Source organism: Podarcis melisellensis, assembly GCF_964234715.1.
Source record: "Podarcis melisellensis genome assembly, chromosome: 10".
Lineage (NCBI taxonomy): Eukaryota > Metazoa > Chordata > Lepidosauria > Squamata > Lacertidae > Podarcis > Podarcis melisellensis.
Window position 1 is genome coordinate 59,263,295 of NC_138542.1, and position 17,277 is coordinate 59,280,571.

At 42.5% G+C, this 17,277-nt stretch overlaps 1 protein-coding gene across 3 annotated transcripts in view; it reads left to right on the forward strand.

Moving 5' to 3' along the window:
* Positions 1-14,723, forward strand: part of CECR2 (CECR2 histone acetyl-lysine reader) — a 114,189-nt gene extending 99,466 nt beyond the window's left edge. The window contains exons 15-20 of one of the 3 annotated variants that reach the window (XR_014172133.1): positions 859-987; positions 2,272-3,079; positions 3,858-5,265; positions 6,528-6,633; positions 8,302-8,576; positions 13,947-14,723. Coding sequence is in view for 1 of the 3 variants with exons in the window: in XM_081926725.1 (XP_081782851.1) it covers positions 859-987; positions 2,272-3,079; positions 3,858-5,265; positions 6,528-6,633; positions 8,302-8,307 (2,457 nt within the window). In the remaining 2 variants the exon portion in view is untranslated. Of the gene's footprint in view, positions 1-858; positions 988-2,271; positions 3,080-3,857; positions 5,266-6,527; positions 6,634-8,301 lie in introns of all 3 variants that reach the window. The other 2 variants (XR_014172134.1, XM_081926725.1) reach the window with 2 other exon arrangements.
* The last annotated feature ends 2,554 nt before the right edge of the window (positions 14,724-17,277 follow it).

Sequence of the window (17,277 nt, forward strand, 5' to 3'; positions counted from 1 at the left end):
GCTGCTGCAGACCGCATCTGCTGTACATGCTTAGTAGGGGGAAGCTGGGTTATTGCCATTTAAAATCGTGGGAGGGAAAGGGGTAGGAAGTGGTGAAAATACTGTTCTTATTAGAATTGCCAGCATTTGTGAATTTGATTGTTGGAGTGCTGTGTGTAGCCTGTGTGCTTCTGCTGTGATGCATCTGTGGAGAATCAGAGGCAGTGACATGATTTATCTATCAGATTTACCTCCCAGGAGAACAAACAAGAGGCTAGGCAGGAAGTAGAAACGGATGCTCTTCCTCTCACAGGCATATTTGGTTCTCCTAACTGGTGAATTTATCACCTTCACTAGTGCATTGATATTCAGTGGATGGGTCTTGACTAAGAATGAGCATTTTACTAGTAAAAGAAGAAAAAGAAGATTTGATTAATGGAGTGGTTAAATAATTTGCAAAATCTTTTTAGGGCATTAATGTTATGGTAACAACAAAGAAGATAATAATAAACAGATTGGTACTTATACCAATTATGAAAAACCGATAAGAAAGCTGTTGTGAAACAATGACACTAGCTTTGTTATAAATGTAGTATTTATTTCATTACTCATCCATCCCCTCCCTCCCTCAAGGGCAGCATTCTTAATTTTCTCTCTAAAAAATCTCACCACTGCATCTGTTGGCTAAGAATGGGTGATTGGTTCAGTGTCGCTTCAAAAACATCATAGCTGAGTGAGGTAATGAATCTGGGTCTCCCTGGTCCCATCTTGCAGTTTAAAGTGAAAGGTGGCTCCTCAATCTGAAATGACTGAAGTTTGTGACTGTAGAAATTCCATCTCCTACTAAGTTGCATAGGTGACTTTTGTTTTCCTGTACAGAGACCAGCAGTGCCAGGACCATTTGGCTCTTTGCATGGGTCTGATCCAGCAAAACCATATGGGTCACCACGAGTACCAGAACCACACCCTGGTGAGCCAGGTCAGCAGCATCAGCACTTTGTCATGCAGGTAGGAAACATAATCTGAAAGGAGCTGCCACCTCCATATTTAAGAACTGCATGCAAGTCTGCAGTAAGGAAACCTTGATTCTGTCTTACAAATTAAAAACAATTACTTATTCATGGTCTTATTACTATTGCTATTGGGGCAGGTTGGGGGTACTCCTGGATCTTTTGCTGTCACTTGAGCCTCAGGTGGCCTTAGTGATGCAGAGTACCTTCCATCAGCTTCAGCTGGTGGACTATCTGTGCCCAGGGATAACCTAACATCTGTTGTTTCTATGCTCTGGTAACCTCTAGGTTAGATAACTGCAATGTGCTATACATAGGGCTGCCTCCGAAGTTCAGAAACTTTGATTGGTGCAGAATTCGGTAGCCAGGCTGCTCAGTGGGGCAACATGGTTTGAGCATATAGCGCCAATCCTGGTCCAACTGTGCTGGCTGTCAGTTAGTTTCTGGGCCCAATTCAAAGTGTTGGTTTTGACCTATAATGCCTTAAATGGCTCAGGACTGCAATACCTCAAGGATTGCCTCTCTCCAGATGAACTTACCCAGATCCTACGATAATCATCGGAGGCCTTTCTTCATGTGCCTCCTCTGCGAGATGTTCAGAGGGTGGTAACATGAAAACAGACTTCTCTGTGGAGGCTCCCCATTTGTGAAATTCTCTCCCCAGGAAGGCTCAGCTTGCAGCTTCATTATACACCTTTAGGTGCCAGGAGAACATAATTAATCTTAGAATCATAGAATCATAGAGTTGGAAGAGACCACAAGGGCCATCGAGTCCAACCCCCTGCCAAGCAGGAAACACCATCAGAGCACTCCTGACATAAGGTTGTCAAGCCTCTGCTTAAAGACCTCCAAAGAAGGAGACTCCACCACACTCCTTGGCAGCAAATTCCACTGTCGAACAGCTCTTACTGTCAGGAAGTTCCTCCTAATGTTTAGGTGGAATCTTCTTTCTTGTAGTTTGGATCCACAATCTGATACCTTTTTAAATGTGTTGCGGTGTTATGGGAGGGGGTGAGGGTGTTCTTGTTTTTATTATGTATTTTTTTAATCTTGTATTTTTATGTTGTGAACTGCCCTGAGATCTACAGATGGAGGGGTAGTATAATAATAATAATAATAATAATAATAATAATAATAATAATAATGATGATGATGATGATGATGTTCTAGATTCTTGGTTAAAGTGTAGTCTCGATTCTTGCTGTTATATATCCGTTACTAATGACTTTGATTTTCCTATGTCCACATTGAACCTGCCTCATTTCCCTGTTTCCTTCCGCAGCCTACAGTTGGATTGAATGATCCCAGAGGACATCGGCTTCCTGCTCCAGAGAAGCAGGTATGTGCAGGACCAATGCACGTCTCCACAATAGGACCACAGCCTGGATCCCTTCAACTTGGTCGGATGACAGGTCCTCCCTCAGATGCCAGTATGTATTCCCCTGCACAATTTCAGCAAGGATTCCCTTCTCCAAGGCACAATGGACCCCCTACAAGACAAACAGAGACCTCAGAGGTTCCCCCTGGACATGTTTACAGGCCCTATAAATACCTAAACCGTGCACATCCTGCTGTGTGGAATGGAAGCCATGATACAGTAAACCAGATGACCTTGGGAGTAGACAAGCGACCCTCAATGGGTCCGCCTCGTGCGTTGAGCCACATGATGGACCCTCAGGTACTGAGACCACCTTTGCCACCTAATCAGTGGACTGAGCAATCCAATTTCCTACCTCATGGAGCTCCACCCTCAGGATATATCCGACAACCAGGAAAAGGGCCTGGTCAGAGAATGCAACAGCAGCTACCAGCCTCATTATTTGGGCCTCCCACACAAATGCCAAGAGGAACCCAAGGTGGGGATTCCATGATGGACAGTCCAGAGATGATTGCCATGCAACAGCTGTCCTCCCGGGTATGCCCACCTGGTGTGCCTTACCATCCCCGTCAGCCTCCTCCCCCCCACTTGCCTGGACCATTTCCCCAACTGGCCCATGTAGCATCTATGAACATTCAACCTCCAAAAACAGTTTTAGGGAATGGGAACTCTCAGGACACCAGCCAGACAGTTGATTCAGAGAATAACCAAGGTAATTGCATGTTCTTGATCTGCTAAGGCAAAATATGGTGGCTTCATCAGTTGAGCAACTGATTTATGTCCATTTGCCCCAAGCATCTGTAAAGAGTTAGGGACTGCTGTTGTCATTGGTGAATCGGGTTGGGGGGGCTGTCTGTTTGATGCTTTACTATGGCATGTCCACACATAGGTGGCCATGGGAGAAAGTAAGGTGACTAGTAGATTTTATTGGACACCATTAGGAGCAGCACAGTAAGAATTTGTTTTGATACAAGTATACTGTAAGTTTTTCCCATTCAAACCCTTTGATATTAACAGGAGCTGCATACCTGCATCATGGTTAGCATGTCTCCACATAACAGTCTTCTTCTAGCACCATTTTAATTGTGAAGCAAATCTGGGGGGAAACTTTATTTACATTTCTTCACTGTTCCTGCTCTACTTAAAATTGTGAAGTTAATAGGTGGTGGAGTTTCACTCAGGCCTTGTGTAAATGTGATGTTAACTGGGTTCAGAGATTGGGAGCAGGCTGCAGGATCACACACTCCCTTCTGACACACATGCTCAATCACACTAAATTGTCCCACTCCCCTTTAACATGGCTCAGCATTGCATGTTATTGTTGCTAAGCCTGATAAAAATAACCATAGGGGTGCTCTAAACTCCCATTTCGTAAAAACCAAGTTAATATTATGTCTATACAGGACCTTGGAGTTCACTGTAACTTTTCTGGATGTTGTCAGTTCATGGGATGAAAAAGATTTAACTTCTCTTTGCTTCATTTTGCACAGTGAACCCTCCACCAGGAGTGGAAGAGAAAGCCCAGTGTATTGGCCTTCCAGAGGGGACATACCCCAAGCTGCTACCTCATTCCAAGCTTCCCTTGCAAATGGATTGCTCCAGGCAGACCCAGGAAGGGGAGGGTGTTGATTCTGGAACTAAAAATGATCCAAAAGCAGCACAGAGCAAGAGCACATGGCCAGCGGAGAGTAACTATACAAGTTCAGCAGCCCAAGGATGTGCTCAGGACAGTGTAACAGCGACAGAAAGAGGGCCTGTGCCTGAAAATGGTGCTATAGGTGATGGACCATCCACTGGCACTGAAGGGAAAACAGTGGCTGCTAATATAATGGAGAAGTCGCGTTGCACTGGGGGGAAAAATGTGTTGGAAGCAACTATGCCTTGCGTGGGACAGAGCACCAATACTCCTGCTGCCATGGATAGCAGTCCGGCAGGAGGCACCTCTGGCCAGTTTGCCCCTCTCTACATGCCCAATTTGGAGTATCCAAATTCAGCAGCACGCTATCACATCAATCCAGGACTGCAGGGATTTAATCCTATGATGGGAGGGAAACCCCACCCAGTAGCCCATTCTCAACATTTTTCTGCCCGAGGCTTTCAGCCTAGTAACAGTCCCCATGGGGTTTTCCCTCGTTACCGTTCCCACCAGGGCATGCCATACCCTTACCAGCCTCAACCTCCTCCTTCCTATCACCACTACCAGCAGCCTCCTTACTATCCTTGTCCACAGGGCTATTCAGACTGGCAGAGGCCTTTCCCTCCCCAGTCCAGTCCCACGGGTCATCCACCTGGTCCATCACCTCTGGCCAGGCCTCCTTTCTCAGACAGAGCGACCATGGGCAGCGGCATGCAGGGCTGTGAAGTGCTTACCACTTCTTTGGCTTCCCCAAACCGAATGGACATGGCAAGCACCAAAGAGGTTCCCAGCAGTGGGCAAGAGCTGCCACCTGAGGCTGAGAAAACGGATGAATCCCAAGAGAGGCCTGAAAGTCCCAAAGAGTTTCTTGATTTGGACAACCACAATGCAGCCACCAAGAGACAGAGATCAGTTGCAGCAGGAGAATACCTGTATAGTTCACCACCACCACCCATGAGTTCTTCTGGGCTTGGGTTTGGTCCCTCTGCTTTCCCACCGCACAGTGTCATGCTGCAGACAGGGTCACCTTATGCACCACGACATCCCACCGGTCACTTCCAGTCCAGAGCTTATGGGTCACCTGTGAATGCTCACTTGGCACATCTTCCAGCCACCAATCAAGCCAATGGTCTTGCTCATGAGGGACCTCTGTACCGCTGCCAGGAAGAGAATGTGGGGCACTTTCAGGCCTTAATGATGGAACAGACAGGACGTGGAGGTGGCATGGGGGGACTGTCTCCAGATATGTATAGAACAGCAGGGTAAGACTGTTCTCCATGGGACAATGAGGTGGGGGAAGAATGCCAGGGGGTGGGGAAGAGTGCTGAATGATAGTTGCTGTCATAAAGGTGAGATTCTAAAGAGCAGCAATGAACAGTAGACATCACTACCATGTGTGATAGAGCTTCAGAAGTAACCTTGCAATGAGAGAAGGGATTGATCTGATAGTTTTGATTCTGTTCATACCTGTAATGCCCTCACAGGCCCTTATCCGTGGTTTTGGTATCCTTATATAGATCTTCCAGCACATTAACATTACATGGAGCAACATTTACAGTTCTTGTCCCCACAATCTTGGCTCATATTTTAAGTTTTTACTCTTACTGACAACCTGAAATTATTTAGAAGTGACTGCTGCAATCTCACACAGAATTTCCTGTCTTATGGAAATTCTAGTTCCTTATATTTTTGTTCACTTGTTAACAGGAGCTGGCAGTGCATACACACCATGGGTAGAAGAGGGGAGAACTGACTTTCTGATTGATTGATTGATTGATTGATTGATTGATTGAATAGCTGACCCTTCATCTCAGTGGATCCTAGGGCAGTGTTTTTCCTGAATTATACTACTAAACCATGAATTTATTTTCATTTGTTGAAGTTATCAATAAGGTTTCTTGTATTTTTTTAGGGAGAAAGCTATTCATATACTTCATATTGATTGAGATAACAATTCAGTAGTAAAGGCTGAAGGTTGCTTACAATACTAACATCACTTCTTTTTGTAGACTATTCAATCTTATTCTCCATAGATTTTGTGCGGGAAAATTTAGATTAATTCATTGTTCTCTCTTTTTTATAGTGAAGGAGAGTTAAGGGATGTACATCTTATTTATGTTCAGCAACCAGATAAAATCAGATACAGAGAACTTGGGATATGATGTAGATCTAACCGTGTATGTCACAGGGGTCAGCAAACTTTTTCAGCAGGGGGCCAGTCCACTGCCCCTCAGACCTTGTGGGGGGCCGGACTTTAATTTTGGGGGGGAAATGAATGAATTCCTATGCCCCACAAATAACCCAGAGATGCATTTTAAATAAAAGCACACATTCTACTCATGTTAAAACACGCTGATTCCTGGACCGTCCGTGGGCCGGATTTAGAAGGCGATTGGGCCTTAGTTTGCCTACCCATGGTGAATCTCCACCAAATGAATTTCCCATTGTAGGAACATATGTCTTTGCATAAACTATGTGTTTATGCCATTGCTAAGGTTGCCATTTCCATTGTGTATGATTCCAGAATGCACATGCACCAGCCACAATCCCCGTTCTTAAAGGTGCCTACCACAACACCAGCTCGGGAAGACCCTCCAGCACAAAAAACACCAGCATTGCCTCTGGATCAAGTAAGTACAAATAAAGGACAGATTATAGGGAATGATGTTTGTGTTGCACCATGATGCATGAAATATGTGAGTATTAGTAGCTTTTGTGGGAAGGGAGAAAGCAGAACCAATGGTAGGCCATACTTTTTATTATAATTTGGTGAGTGATATTTATTCTTGGGATTGCTTTAATATTGTGCACGCTTTTGCTTAGGCTTAGATTTTTTTGATGGCAAGCAAGAAATCATACTAAGCCAACTGCTAGCAACAACAACAACAAACAACAACCAAAAACAAACAATGCTGCATTCATATTGCATTTTGGATTGGACCAAAGCCCTTCTCAGTGATACATACAACAACATTATTATGCCAGGCATGCATTACAATCTTCTTATTGCAGTTGGTAGAAAACTGCAACTGGGAGAGCATATCCTTCCTAAGGCCGTCTATGTAGTAAGTTCATGACTGCAGCAAAATTTGAACTGGGGATTTCCAGCACTCCTTTTGGGCCAATACACTAAGTTATTGCTCTTAATTCATTAGACATGGCTGTTTATTAAGTCCTTCTAAAAATGAAAAATGATTTCTGTCCTAGGTTGATGAAATAACTGCGGTGTATTTCTCAGTCTTTGCTTTCAAAGGGTGTAAAATCAGTTTCTTGTTAGGCTGCTCTGATATTGTGCCATCTGGTGGCCAGAATAATGATACATATACATGTGCATGTGTGTTTGTTTTTAAAAATAGCTGTGTGGAGGAGGAGATGGTCAGAGTAGCAGTCACAGTTCCCCTTTGGAGGAAAAGCAGCTTTTAGTGGGGGATGGTATTTGGCAGGATTGGGATTGAGTGAGTGAAGGGGCAGGGAGGGTTAAGACACTCTTCCCACACACCATCTGCCTGTTCCCCCCCCAATGTTGCCTACCTTGAATGGATCACCTACACTTGATACCATTGTTGAAAGACTTGTACTGGATTCTCATCTGCTACCAGGCCAAGGTAAAGGTTCTTGTATTAGTGCACAAGACATGAATGATTTTGGTCTAAGATACCTTAAGAAACACCTTTCTCTGTACATCCCAATCACTAGTGGTCCCCTATGGACCAGAAGCATGACTCACGCCAAGAAGTTGCACCTTCGATATTGTTGGCCAAACTCTATGGAACTCTTTCCCAATTAGAAGTCTGACAGGCACCTCCCTGCTGAGTTGTTAAAACCATCTTACTTCAGGAGGACTTTGCCTCATGAATGATTCTCTGGTATTTTAATTTTTTTTCTCATCTTCTTGTTTAAAAAATTAATATTTTAAATTTCTGAGGTTTCAATTTTGTGATGTTTATGTTTTAAATTTTAAATTTTGCGTTTTTTATTGTTATATACCTATTTGAGACCTAGATGGTGAAAAGCATGATCTAAAATTTTAAAATAATAAATAAACTGCACAGTCCTGGAGAAGATCATCCCCCTCACCCCCCCAAGAAAATCTGCTGTCCCTCCTCCAAGAAGTAAAGTTGTTTGTTGCTATCCCGATTTTCCCCCTCCCTTTGCAGCTACTATTTAAAACCAAAATTGTGGGTTTTACACATTTAATGTAGTGTTGAAGCTCTTATTCAAAGCCTGATCTTTATTATTTATTTAGAAAACTACTTCTGAAACAAATAATCATCACTTTTTTGTTTGTCCCTTTTCAGAGTTAGTCCAAGGCTGGAAGGATTTGATGGAGACGAGAGCCACATATGAGTGGATGAGGGCAAAGGGAAATATACTTTCTACACTCATCTTCTTTCCCAGAAGCATCTCTTTCCAAGGTCTGGTGGAATAGAGCACCTCATAGGACTGTCACAATGACACAGAGGGAGCAACTTGATCTAATGACATATTTCTCACCAGAGACTTAGGTTTCATTAAGAGTTTAAAGGGGCTCTGTTTGAGGAGCTTGAAACTTTCATGAACTGCTAAAACTCAGGTATATTTTTCAGGGTGAAAGACAGGAGGCTATGGAAAGTACTTGTATTAATATGTGTGTTTGGAATGGAATCCAGTTTACAGATTTTTTTTAACCTGTTGCCTTTTAAAAGAAAAATATTTCTGTTGGTGAATGTATTGTACATTATTAGGGTGGGAGTGGTAGGCCTCAAATGTTGTGGGCATAGCACTGGGATGATCATAATATGTTTACAATCATGTCACACTGAAATCCTTCAGGAGTGGGTAGATGCAGGAAATAATTGTTTTTTCTGATTTTTTTTTAATCAACACCACCTATTGGTTACCTGGGGCTAAGGCATTGCCTGGCAACTGGCCACAGGTGTTGCTCAGGAGAAATCAGTGTTCCCCAATCTTGCCCTTGAATTGTATGCACTGCTAGTTCCTGCCACTATTGGAACTAGGAAACCAGCAAACTGGAATTTCCAGAAATTTGGAAATCTTGTTTAGAATTGTAGCAGCCTTTTCGCAAACATTTCTGACTGGGAATAATAGTTACCCTGGCATACACCCAAGCTGAGATTATGGGGATAAGAAAAGAGAATGTTGTTACATGTAATGCCAATGTTTTCAAAGATCTCTTTAAAGATGCTAGAACCGGAGACAAAGGCCTGTGATAATATTACACAAGGGTTTCTTATGCAGCATCTGTGATGCTTTCACCTAGAATACAATAATATGGCGCTCTGATTTGTCTTAAGTATGTGGCTCTCGCCAGGCCTGGACACACATTCAGTCAGAGTATGAACATTTTCACTAGGCACTACTATATTCTGTTGATGGATGCCATAGGTCTGCTCATTTGTTTACGTGGATTGTGCCTGGAGTGAGCTTCAATGTATATCCTAAGTGCTCACTCCCTCGTCTCACTGTGTGTAGAAGTTAGTGACTGAACAGGAAATATTCCATGTTTATTTGAGCTCCTCTGTGCCCATGGAAAGCAGAGAAAGGAGCATGTGAGCCAGAAATCTATTCTCAGTCTCATGTCTAGTACAAGTAGCAAGTAAAAAAGGAGCACGGCCACATCTCCAGTGGCAGTTCCATCTAACCTATTACAATTAGAGTACACAGCTCATGGACAGTCATTTTCAAAGGAAAGAAACAGGCGCTGGCACCTAGGCCCTGAAATAATTTTTTAAACTTAAGGTTTTTTGTTTCAAACAACATTTCCCCTACTGATTTTCCCCCTCCCATGAATGAATTTATATTAGTTGTGGTTTTTTTAAATAGAACTCTAGCCCAGAGTCATAGCCTCATTGCAGGCAGTTACAATACGGTGCACGCTTGAAAGGGGCTCTACCTATGTCTATCACTAAATATTACTTGAGTTTCTGCCTCTTCCCTTTAATCTCTTCTAGTCTGTTGCCTGATAACTTCATAAACTAGAGAAGAAAAATTTCTGTTCCTTGTATAGCAGATGTGGCTGGCTATCGGCTCTGCAGAAGTTGTTCCACTACCTCCCATCAGTCCCAGTCAACATGGCCAACATTCAAGTATGGTGGAAGCTGTAGTCCCAACAACATCTGGTGGGCCACAAGTTAGCATAGTATTCCCTCCCCCCCAAAAAAAATCAGGAATACATTCCAAATCTGTAGTCATTTTAGTCTGTGAAACAAACAAACAAAAGAATAATGTTGTGGCACCTTATAGATTCACTGGTTTGTTGTGAGATATACTTTAGAGAGCAATTAGCCCACTTTCATTAGAACTGTGAAGCAGGTTATTGCGTGTGAAAGCTTGTGTGTGCAATGAGCTTGTTAGGTTGGGCTTAAATGACCTACATGAATTTATTAGCACATTGGAGTTATGAGATAGCTTCTAGTATCTACAGTAGTGTCTGGTGAGGGTAGGACTCTGTTGCTGTCCTGGTTTCCCAACAGAGTAGGTCTGTGGCACTTGCTGAGAGGGGAGGTGTGAGGTGTGGGGAACTTAGTGTGATTTATGGTGGCAGGAGCAGCAGATTGGCTCTGCTGCTGGGAAGCTAGAAGAGTAGCAGAGCCCTACAAACTGTTACTCAGTATCTGTAAACATATGGATGTTAGTGGCTCCTAGGAAGGCATTGTAATAGGATAGTGGTGTTATTTCTTTTAAAAGTTGATGGGAAGCTTTTGCTGTTTCCCAGTTCCTGTTCTGTTGTAATTTTGGCATGAGTGGTTGAATAATAAGTGTGTGAGCCTTTTGGATGGCTAAGATAGATGAGTGGCACAGCTGCAGATGGACTGATAATGAGCTTCAAAGCTTGTGCTTCTTGTAATGAAAGAACTATCTCAAGCAATAACCTCCCCACTTCTACCCATCTGTATCTGTTTAAGATACAGATGGGGTGCCACACATTCTGGCCCTGCAGGACCCCTGCCTTCCATGTGGAAGAAACCTTTTTTTAAGAGGCACATAATGACCCCTGCATACTTCTCTCTGAAGCAGGAAGGGAAGAATAAATCCTTTCCTAAAGCAGACATACTAAAAATAAAGAGAAAGTGTTAATGGTAAATGTTAATCATGTTAACAATATCTATATGAGTTTTTTGGGAGGGTGAGTTTCCCTCATTGAAATAATTACCTAGGCATTAAAAAACCACTGTTGACTGGTATTAATTGCCAATTTTGGTAATTAAATCCTCCTAGTTGGATGAATTGTTTTACTCCTTATAGTGTCTCGTTATCAATAATGGTCTATGATCCTCAAACAGAGGTAATACTGATACTGGCGAATGCTACGGTGCTTGGATATATGAAATACTTCTAATTCAAACAAAACATCAAATATCAGCAGTACATCAATAGTGTGCCTATTGTAAAAAGTAGTTGTGTATTTCAGTTGATGTCTCAGTTCTAGATCTGAAGTTGGTTTGCATTTTCCTGTGTTTGGAGAGTGGAGGCAATATGTTGGTGGAACTGAAAATAAGGATCTGACAGACATGACAGTTCAGTAGGCAGAGCACAGTGCTTTCTTCATTTGGTAGCATTCCAGTATAGCCTTTATCAATAAGTTAGCACTATTTGATCACAGAGTTCTCTGGCCATTCCGTTGTGTCATCATAGGTCCCAACTAGAAGCAGGAAATAACGTAGAGGGCCTAGAAACCAGAAAATATAGTTTGTATCTTTGTATGAGGAGAGATTTTAAGTTTTCTTTCAACAATGCTGGTTTTTTCTCAGTGAAAGGAAGTGTTTATTTCCCATATATTTAAGTGTAACATTATCCTATATGTATGTTGACTGAAAAACAAAGATGCCTCTGATTGTAAAGGCCTTTTCTCCATGAGAATAGATTCCACTTTTGTGTGAGATGCAGTTGCTCTTCCATTCCCTCCCAGCAGCCAGACACGTGCTATCCTGAAGCAATATTTCCTAATCTATTCTATAATAAACTATAAGAAGGTCCCCTCTCCTCCCCCACACCCCAGTAATTCAAGCATTGTGTGGAGCATCTCCTTTAGTGCCCACATTTACCACTGAATTAAATATTTTTTAAAGAACATGTTTTTCTTCACTGCTATATGTTAGGGAAACATACCTAAGAAAATAAGGACTGATTCTGGCATACCTTTTCCAATACTTGTGCCTATGTTTACAGTGAGGAGTGCCAGATGTGAGATTTCATAATGTTGAAATAGTCAAGTGTTCTGAAAACAAGTAGGAATAGATACATAGAAGCAGACAGCAGCAGACCTAAATTAATCCTGTTATGAATGTGGAAATGAAACAGATGAGATTTTGAAAGAGACTCCAAAGGTTGATTGTGAGAGATGGTGGTGAACAGGGCTCCAAAATGCACTTACCAGTGGGGAGCATATTTTTAAGTTGCTGAGTGCAAAATGGGAGGAGAGTGGAGAGGCTTGCCCTTGCATTCCCACTCAGTTTTGGAGGCTGGAGACTTCAGAAATCTAACCACAAGTCCTTCCATTTTCTCTAGGGGTTACCTTTGCAGCCATGTGAGTTTCAGAGGCACTCTGAAGTGGCAAGATTTTTCACAAAGTTAGAATACCGCCACAACATGGCACATCTGAAATATGATCTTGCCGCTCTCCAGATTGGAGAGTCAGAGTGAGTGGCAGACAGCTACAGAATTTGACTAACTACAAAGACCAGACAAAATTTTGGATGCTGTTGATGAATGTTTGGGTTGGAGGAATCAAAAATATAACTTGGCTGACAACAGAGTAACAAAAGAGGTTCTTGCTGATTAGCACGTATCAGAAATTTGCTTTACTATAACGTGAATGTTTCTTTGATAAGGTTCAGGTGCTGATGAGCAACAACACAGTAGGAATATTGACTGCTATCGATGGGGAGCTAAATGTAGTTGGCAGGCCCTACTCTTTTTAATTCCTATGTTTTCTGGCAAGAATCTACAGGATTTCTGTGAAATTTTTCAAACTGTGTAACTATTTCTACTAAGTACTTGTTTAGCATTGGCAGTATACCAGGTGCTTATTGCAATATTAACAGCTGCCAAATTCCTGCATACTTTCTGTAGTCAGAGCATTGAAGGATCCAATGAATCCTCTTAGCTCTAGGTGATCAGTGCTACCACTAATGTCAGTGATTCTTTGGGTTTAGCCACATTCTCTACTGACCACAAGGTGTCACTGTTCTACAATGAATTTAATTCCCTCTGTAACTGACTTCACTGACATTGAACAGGGGCTTCCAAGTGTCATGGTGCTGAATTCTCCTTTGGATATAAATGCAAGTTATAGTTCATATTTTATGCACCCTGGTACCCTAATGCTTTGTTCTTCCATAATAGTTCAGTGCACACTACAGCATGACTATTTAGCAATAAAAGCAGAGCAGTTATTGTGCTTTCTCCAGGGTCCCCCGTTACAAAAGTTAAGTATATCATAGGAGTCCACTGCAGGGAAGTAAAAAAAATCCAGAGATCACTGGTGCCTAAAAATTGGGACTAGTGACTGGAACTTGAATTACTGTTGAGGTTAGGAAGTTAGTTTTTTAGTCTGGCTCCTGATTTTACACATACAAAAATCGTATCTTGCTCAATGTTTGAGTACTTTTTCTACTGCTCAGCTTTTTCCTGCACTACTGCATTTTGTCTAAGTAGAATGAGATATTTCTCCCATGATTAGGAAGAACAGCAAGAAAGAAGTTTTCTAACTAGAGACACAAAACAACAGGCTTGGTTGCTAGAGAATATATTTCTTAGTGATCTGAGAATTTCTAACAATACTTTTGGTTTTTAATTTGAAGTGGTTGAGCTTTGACAATTTTTTGCCAATCTCCATCATTCCTGAAATGTTTTCTGGGTTATGTGGTGGGTGGGATGGGAGGGACTGTATTATTGTAATTAAGATTGTAAAGAATGTAATTTGCCTATTTGGGGGCAAAAGGAGAAGAGAGAACGTTCCTCTGGATGAAGTCTGATGTTTGACTTGCAAGCTGGATCCTGGTCTCTGTCAAACAGCTGAAATATCTTCTGGTCAACAGGACTATGAGCTGTGGCTGCAAGTGTCCTCTCACCATCAAGCTGTGAAAATATATTATTGACAAACTCTGGGAGGAATCTGACATGGTTTGGACTGCACATGGCAGTGTCTGGCTGGATAAATGAATTTCTCAACTAGTTTTGAAAGGGAGCCGGCATGAGTCTTCCACGCCATAGCAGACTGAACTTGTTAGTGTGGCAGGAAGCTACTGTCAAGAGGGCCCATTAATTGGAGAGGTAACACCTGATATAAGACTGACTGACTGACTGACTGTGAATTCCTCCTCGTGTGCTCTTCTATTTTCCCCAACTGGGACTCAGGTACCTCACTTGGCTGCCTTTTCCACTGCTCCTGAAAAAACCCTGATCACTTTCCTTGCCCATGGAGCACAGCATCAGGGATCTTTTCCTCTACTCTTTTGCTGCTGCAAAGAGCTGGGTTTGAACTCTCCTGGTCAATACTGGAAAGGGGAATGCTATTTATTTTTATATTGTGTATATTTCGTCTTGGTCTACTGATTTCCTGAGAGCGACAGTTACCTCAATAGTTAGTTTAATTTTCTGTGTTTGGGTAATTTTTTTAAGGATCCTTTTTTAAAAAAATAAGCTTGATCCTTGGAGATCTGTAGATTTTATTTCCATAAGAATTTGTTATTTTGTATAAAGTATGTTCTTAAAATAGTAGCTGGTCTTGGTCTGTGTGTATTTCTTCACCTCTAATTGCTCATGGAAGCTGCGTCATACTGAGTTAGACCATTCATCCACATATCCCAATGCTGCTGATATGACTGGCAACAGCTGTCCAAGGTCTCAGACAGGGATTTTTACTTCACCTGCTCCCTAATATTCTTTTACATACAAAGCTGTAATCTCTACCACTGAGCTATAGGTCTTTCATCCTGAAGGATTCATATTTGATCAGTGGTGGTAGTTGAGTGATAAAGTCCTGTTGAAACACTCATAGATAGATTACCACTCTCTGTTCTGTGATATTTAGAAGGTCTAGTGATAATAATTATGGAGTGGAGTAGAACTACACTTCTGGTCTCCTGTGTAGGATCCTTAATTCAACACAAGAATATGTTAGCAACTACGATTGTTCTCTAGGTAAAGGTAAAGGTAAAGGTACCCCTGCCCGTACGGGCCAGTCTTGACAGACTCTGGGGTTGTACGCCCATCTCACTTAAGAGGCCAGGGGCCAGCGCTGTCCGGAGACACTTCCGGGTCACGTGGCCAGCGTGACAAAGCTGCATCTGGCGAGCCAGAGCCGCACACGGAAACGCCGTTTACCTTCCCGCTGGTAAGCGGTCCCTATTTATCTACTTGCACCCGGAGGTGCTTTCGAACTGCTGGGTTGGCAGGCGCTGGGACCGAGCAGCGGGAGCGCACCCCGCCGCAGGGATTCAAACCGCCGACCTTTCGATCGGCAAGTCCTAGGCGCTGAGGCTTTAACCCACAGCGCCACCTGCGTCCCCTACGATTGTTCTCTACTTTGGGTCAAAAAAAATCACTATATTGCCACCTGAAGCAAATTTCCTGTACAAATGCTGTTGAAAAAGACTGATGAGTCATTAAGCTAGAAGAGACCAAAATGCCAACTCCATGAGTTGCCACTTATCAGTCATGTTGCAGATGGATCCACATAATCTGTATCATAGTTTGCCACAACCAGAAAGGAACTATGAACAAGGAATGTGCAAAATGAATAGCTCCAGGTGACTAAAGCAACTGGGCCAAGCAACTGAGCCAACTGAGCCACACGGGGGAATTCAGAACAATAAAATCTAGGATGAGTATGTATATGTTCTTTTGTCGGATTTGGTGTCCTTCAAGCAAGTGCTGCATCAAGATCTATGCTTCAGCACATAGGATCTCACATTTCAGCTGTGATGCAATGCAGACATGTCACTAGTCTCGCCTCCCCCCTCCACCATGAAATAAATAATGACAGCTTTTAGGTTTTTAGATTAATTCTAGTTTGCAGGGGTAAGAGAAAGCAAAATGGCTTTTTCAATTAAAAATAGGCATGGCTGAGGTCAATAATGTCATTTAATGTACGAATCAGTAAGCATACGGCATACTAAAAGTATGCAATGGATATATAAAAGCTGTTGAAAATGAGTAGAGCACACTTTTCTCACCACTGAAAAAAGGGTAACTAACATCCTTCTGTCTAAAATTATGGGGGGGCGGGGCGGGGAGAGAGACTTCAAGGTCAGGGGAGTCTCAGCACCATTCTTTAAGAATACATGAACCAATGTAGAGGGTGGCAGAAGATTGTAATGTAATTTCTGGTTTTGCACATAGTTGCCTGCAGAAGTGCCTCCTTTCCTGTTGGGTGGAGTAACCTCTGCTCCCCCTTCACCAGCCCAGCCAGCAACCACATGTTCTCTGCCAACATTTTGTTTTCCATAACAAGTTATGGGTGCTTAGGGATTGTAAAAAAGTTCATAACTCTTTTTGTCAGTGCTTTTATTTAGTTGATGTCAGGCTTCAAGGCATGGGAAACAAGCATGGTCATTTTCCAGAAGTGAGATTTTGCAGCTGAAGCCTTTCCAAATGACCTGCTGTGTCTCCAGTGCAGCAGTCCCACTTGAAGATATTAATACAGGCTCCTTTTTGGAATTTCTCCATATGTGGGCAGTAAGAGCTTCCAGAGATTTCATAGACTTTGCTGTTCCAATTGCTCCCTGCCTGGAAATTGATCTCGTGACAACATCTGGCCTTTCCCTGTATCTTGTGCATTCAATAAAGAACGCCTTTAAAGTTTTTTTATACAAAATCTGCTTTCCAGGTTATGTGATAACAGAAGGTTTCGTCATGTGCTTAAATCAGGCACTGGTTCTGACAGCCAGGTAGCATAAAATGAGCTGCCCCTCCTCTACAAAGGGGTCACTCTTTCAGATCTGTTAAAGGAGTGATTAAGGCAGCTGCTGGTGCTTTCAGGTCACACCAACAAGCATCACTCATCTCTGATTCAGCATCATCAGCCCCTGAACAGACCTCAGACCAACCATTGGTGAGAAGGTGTATGTGTACTTGAGAGACTAGGAACTTTGGCGGATTCACAAGTGGAAGCCTGGGGATTCCCTTGCCCTATGCACTTGAAATCTTAACAATTTGTGGAGAAAATAATAGTTGTTCATTGACCTAAATTAATTTAAATATCAGGGTTTAGCTTTCCGTGCCTAATGCTAAAACTGAGATGGGAACATTTCACAAGTTGCCTGAAACTG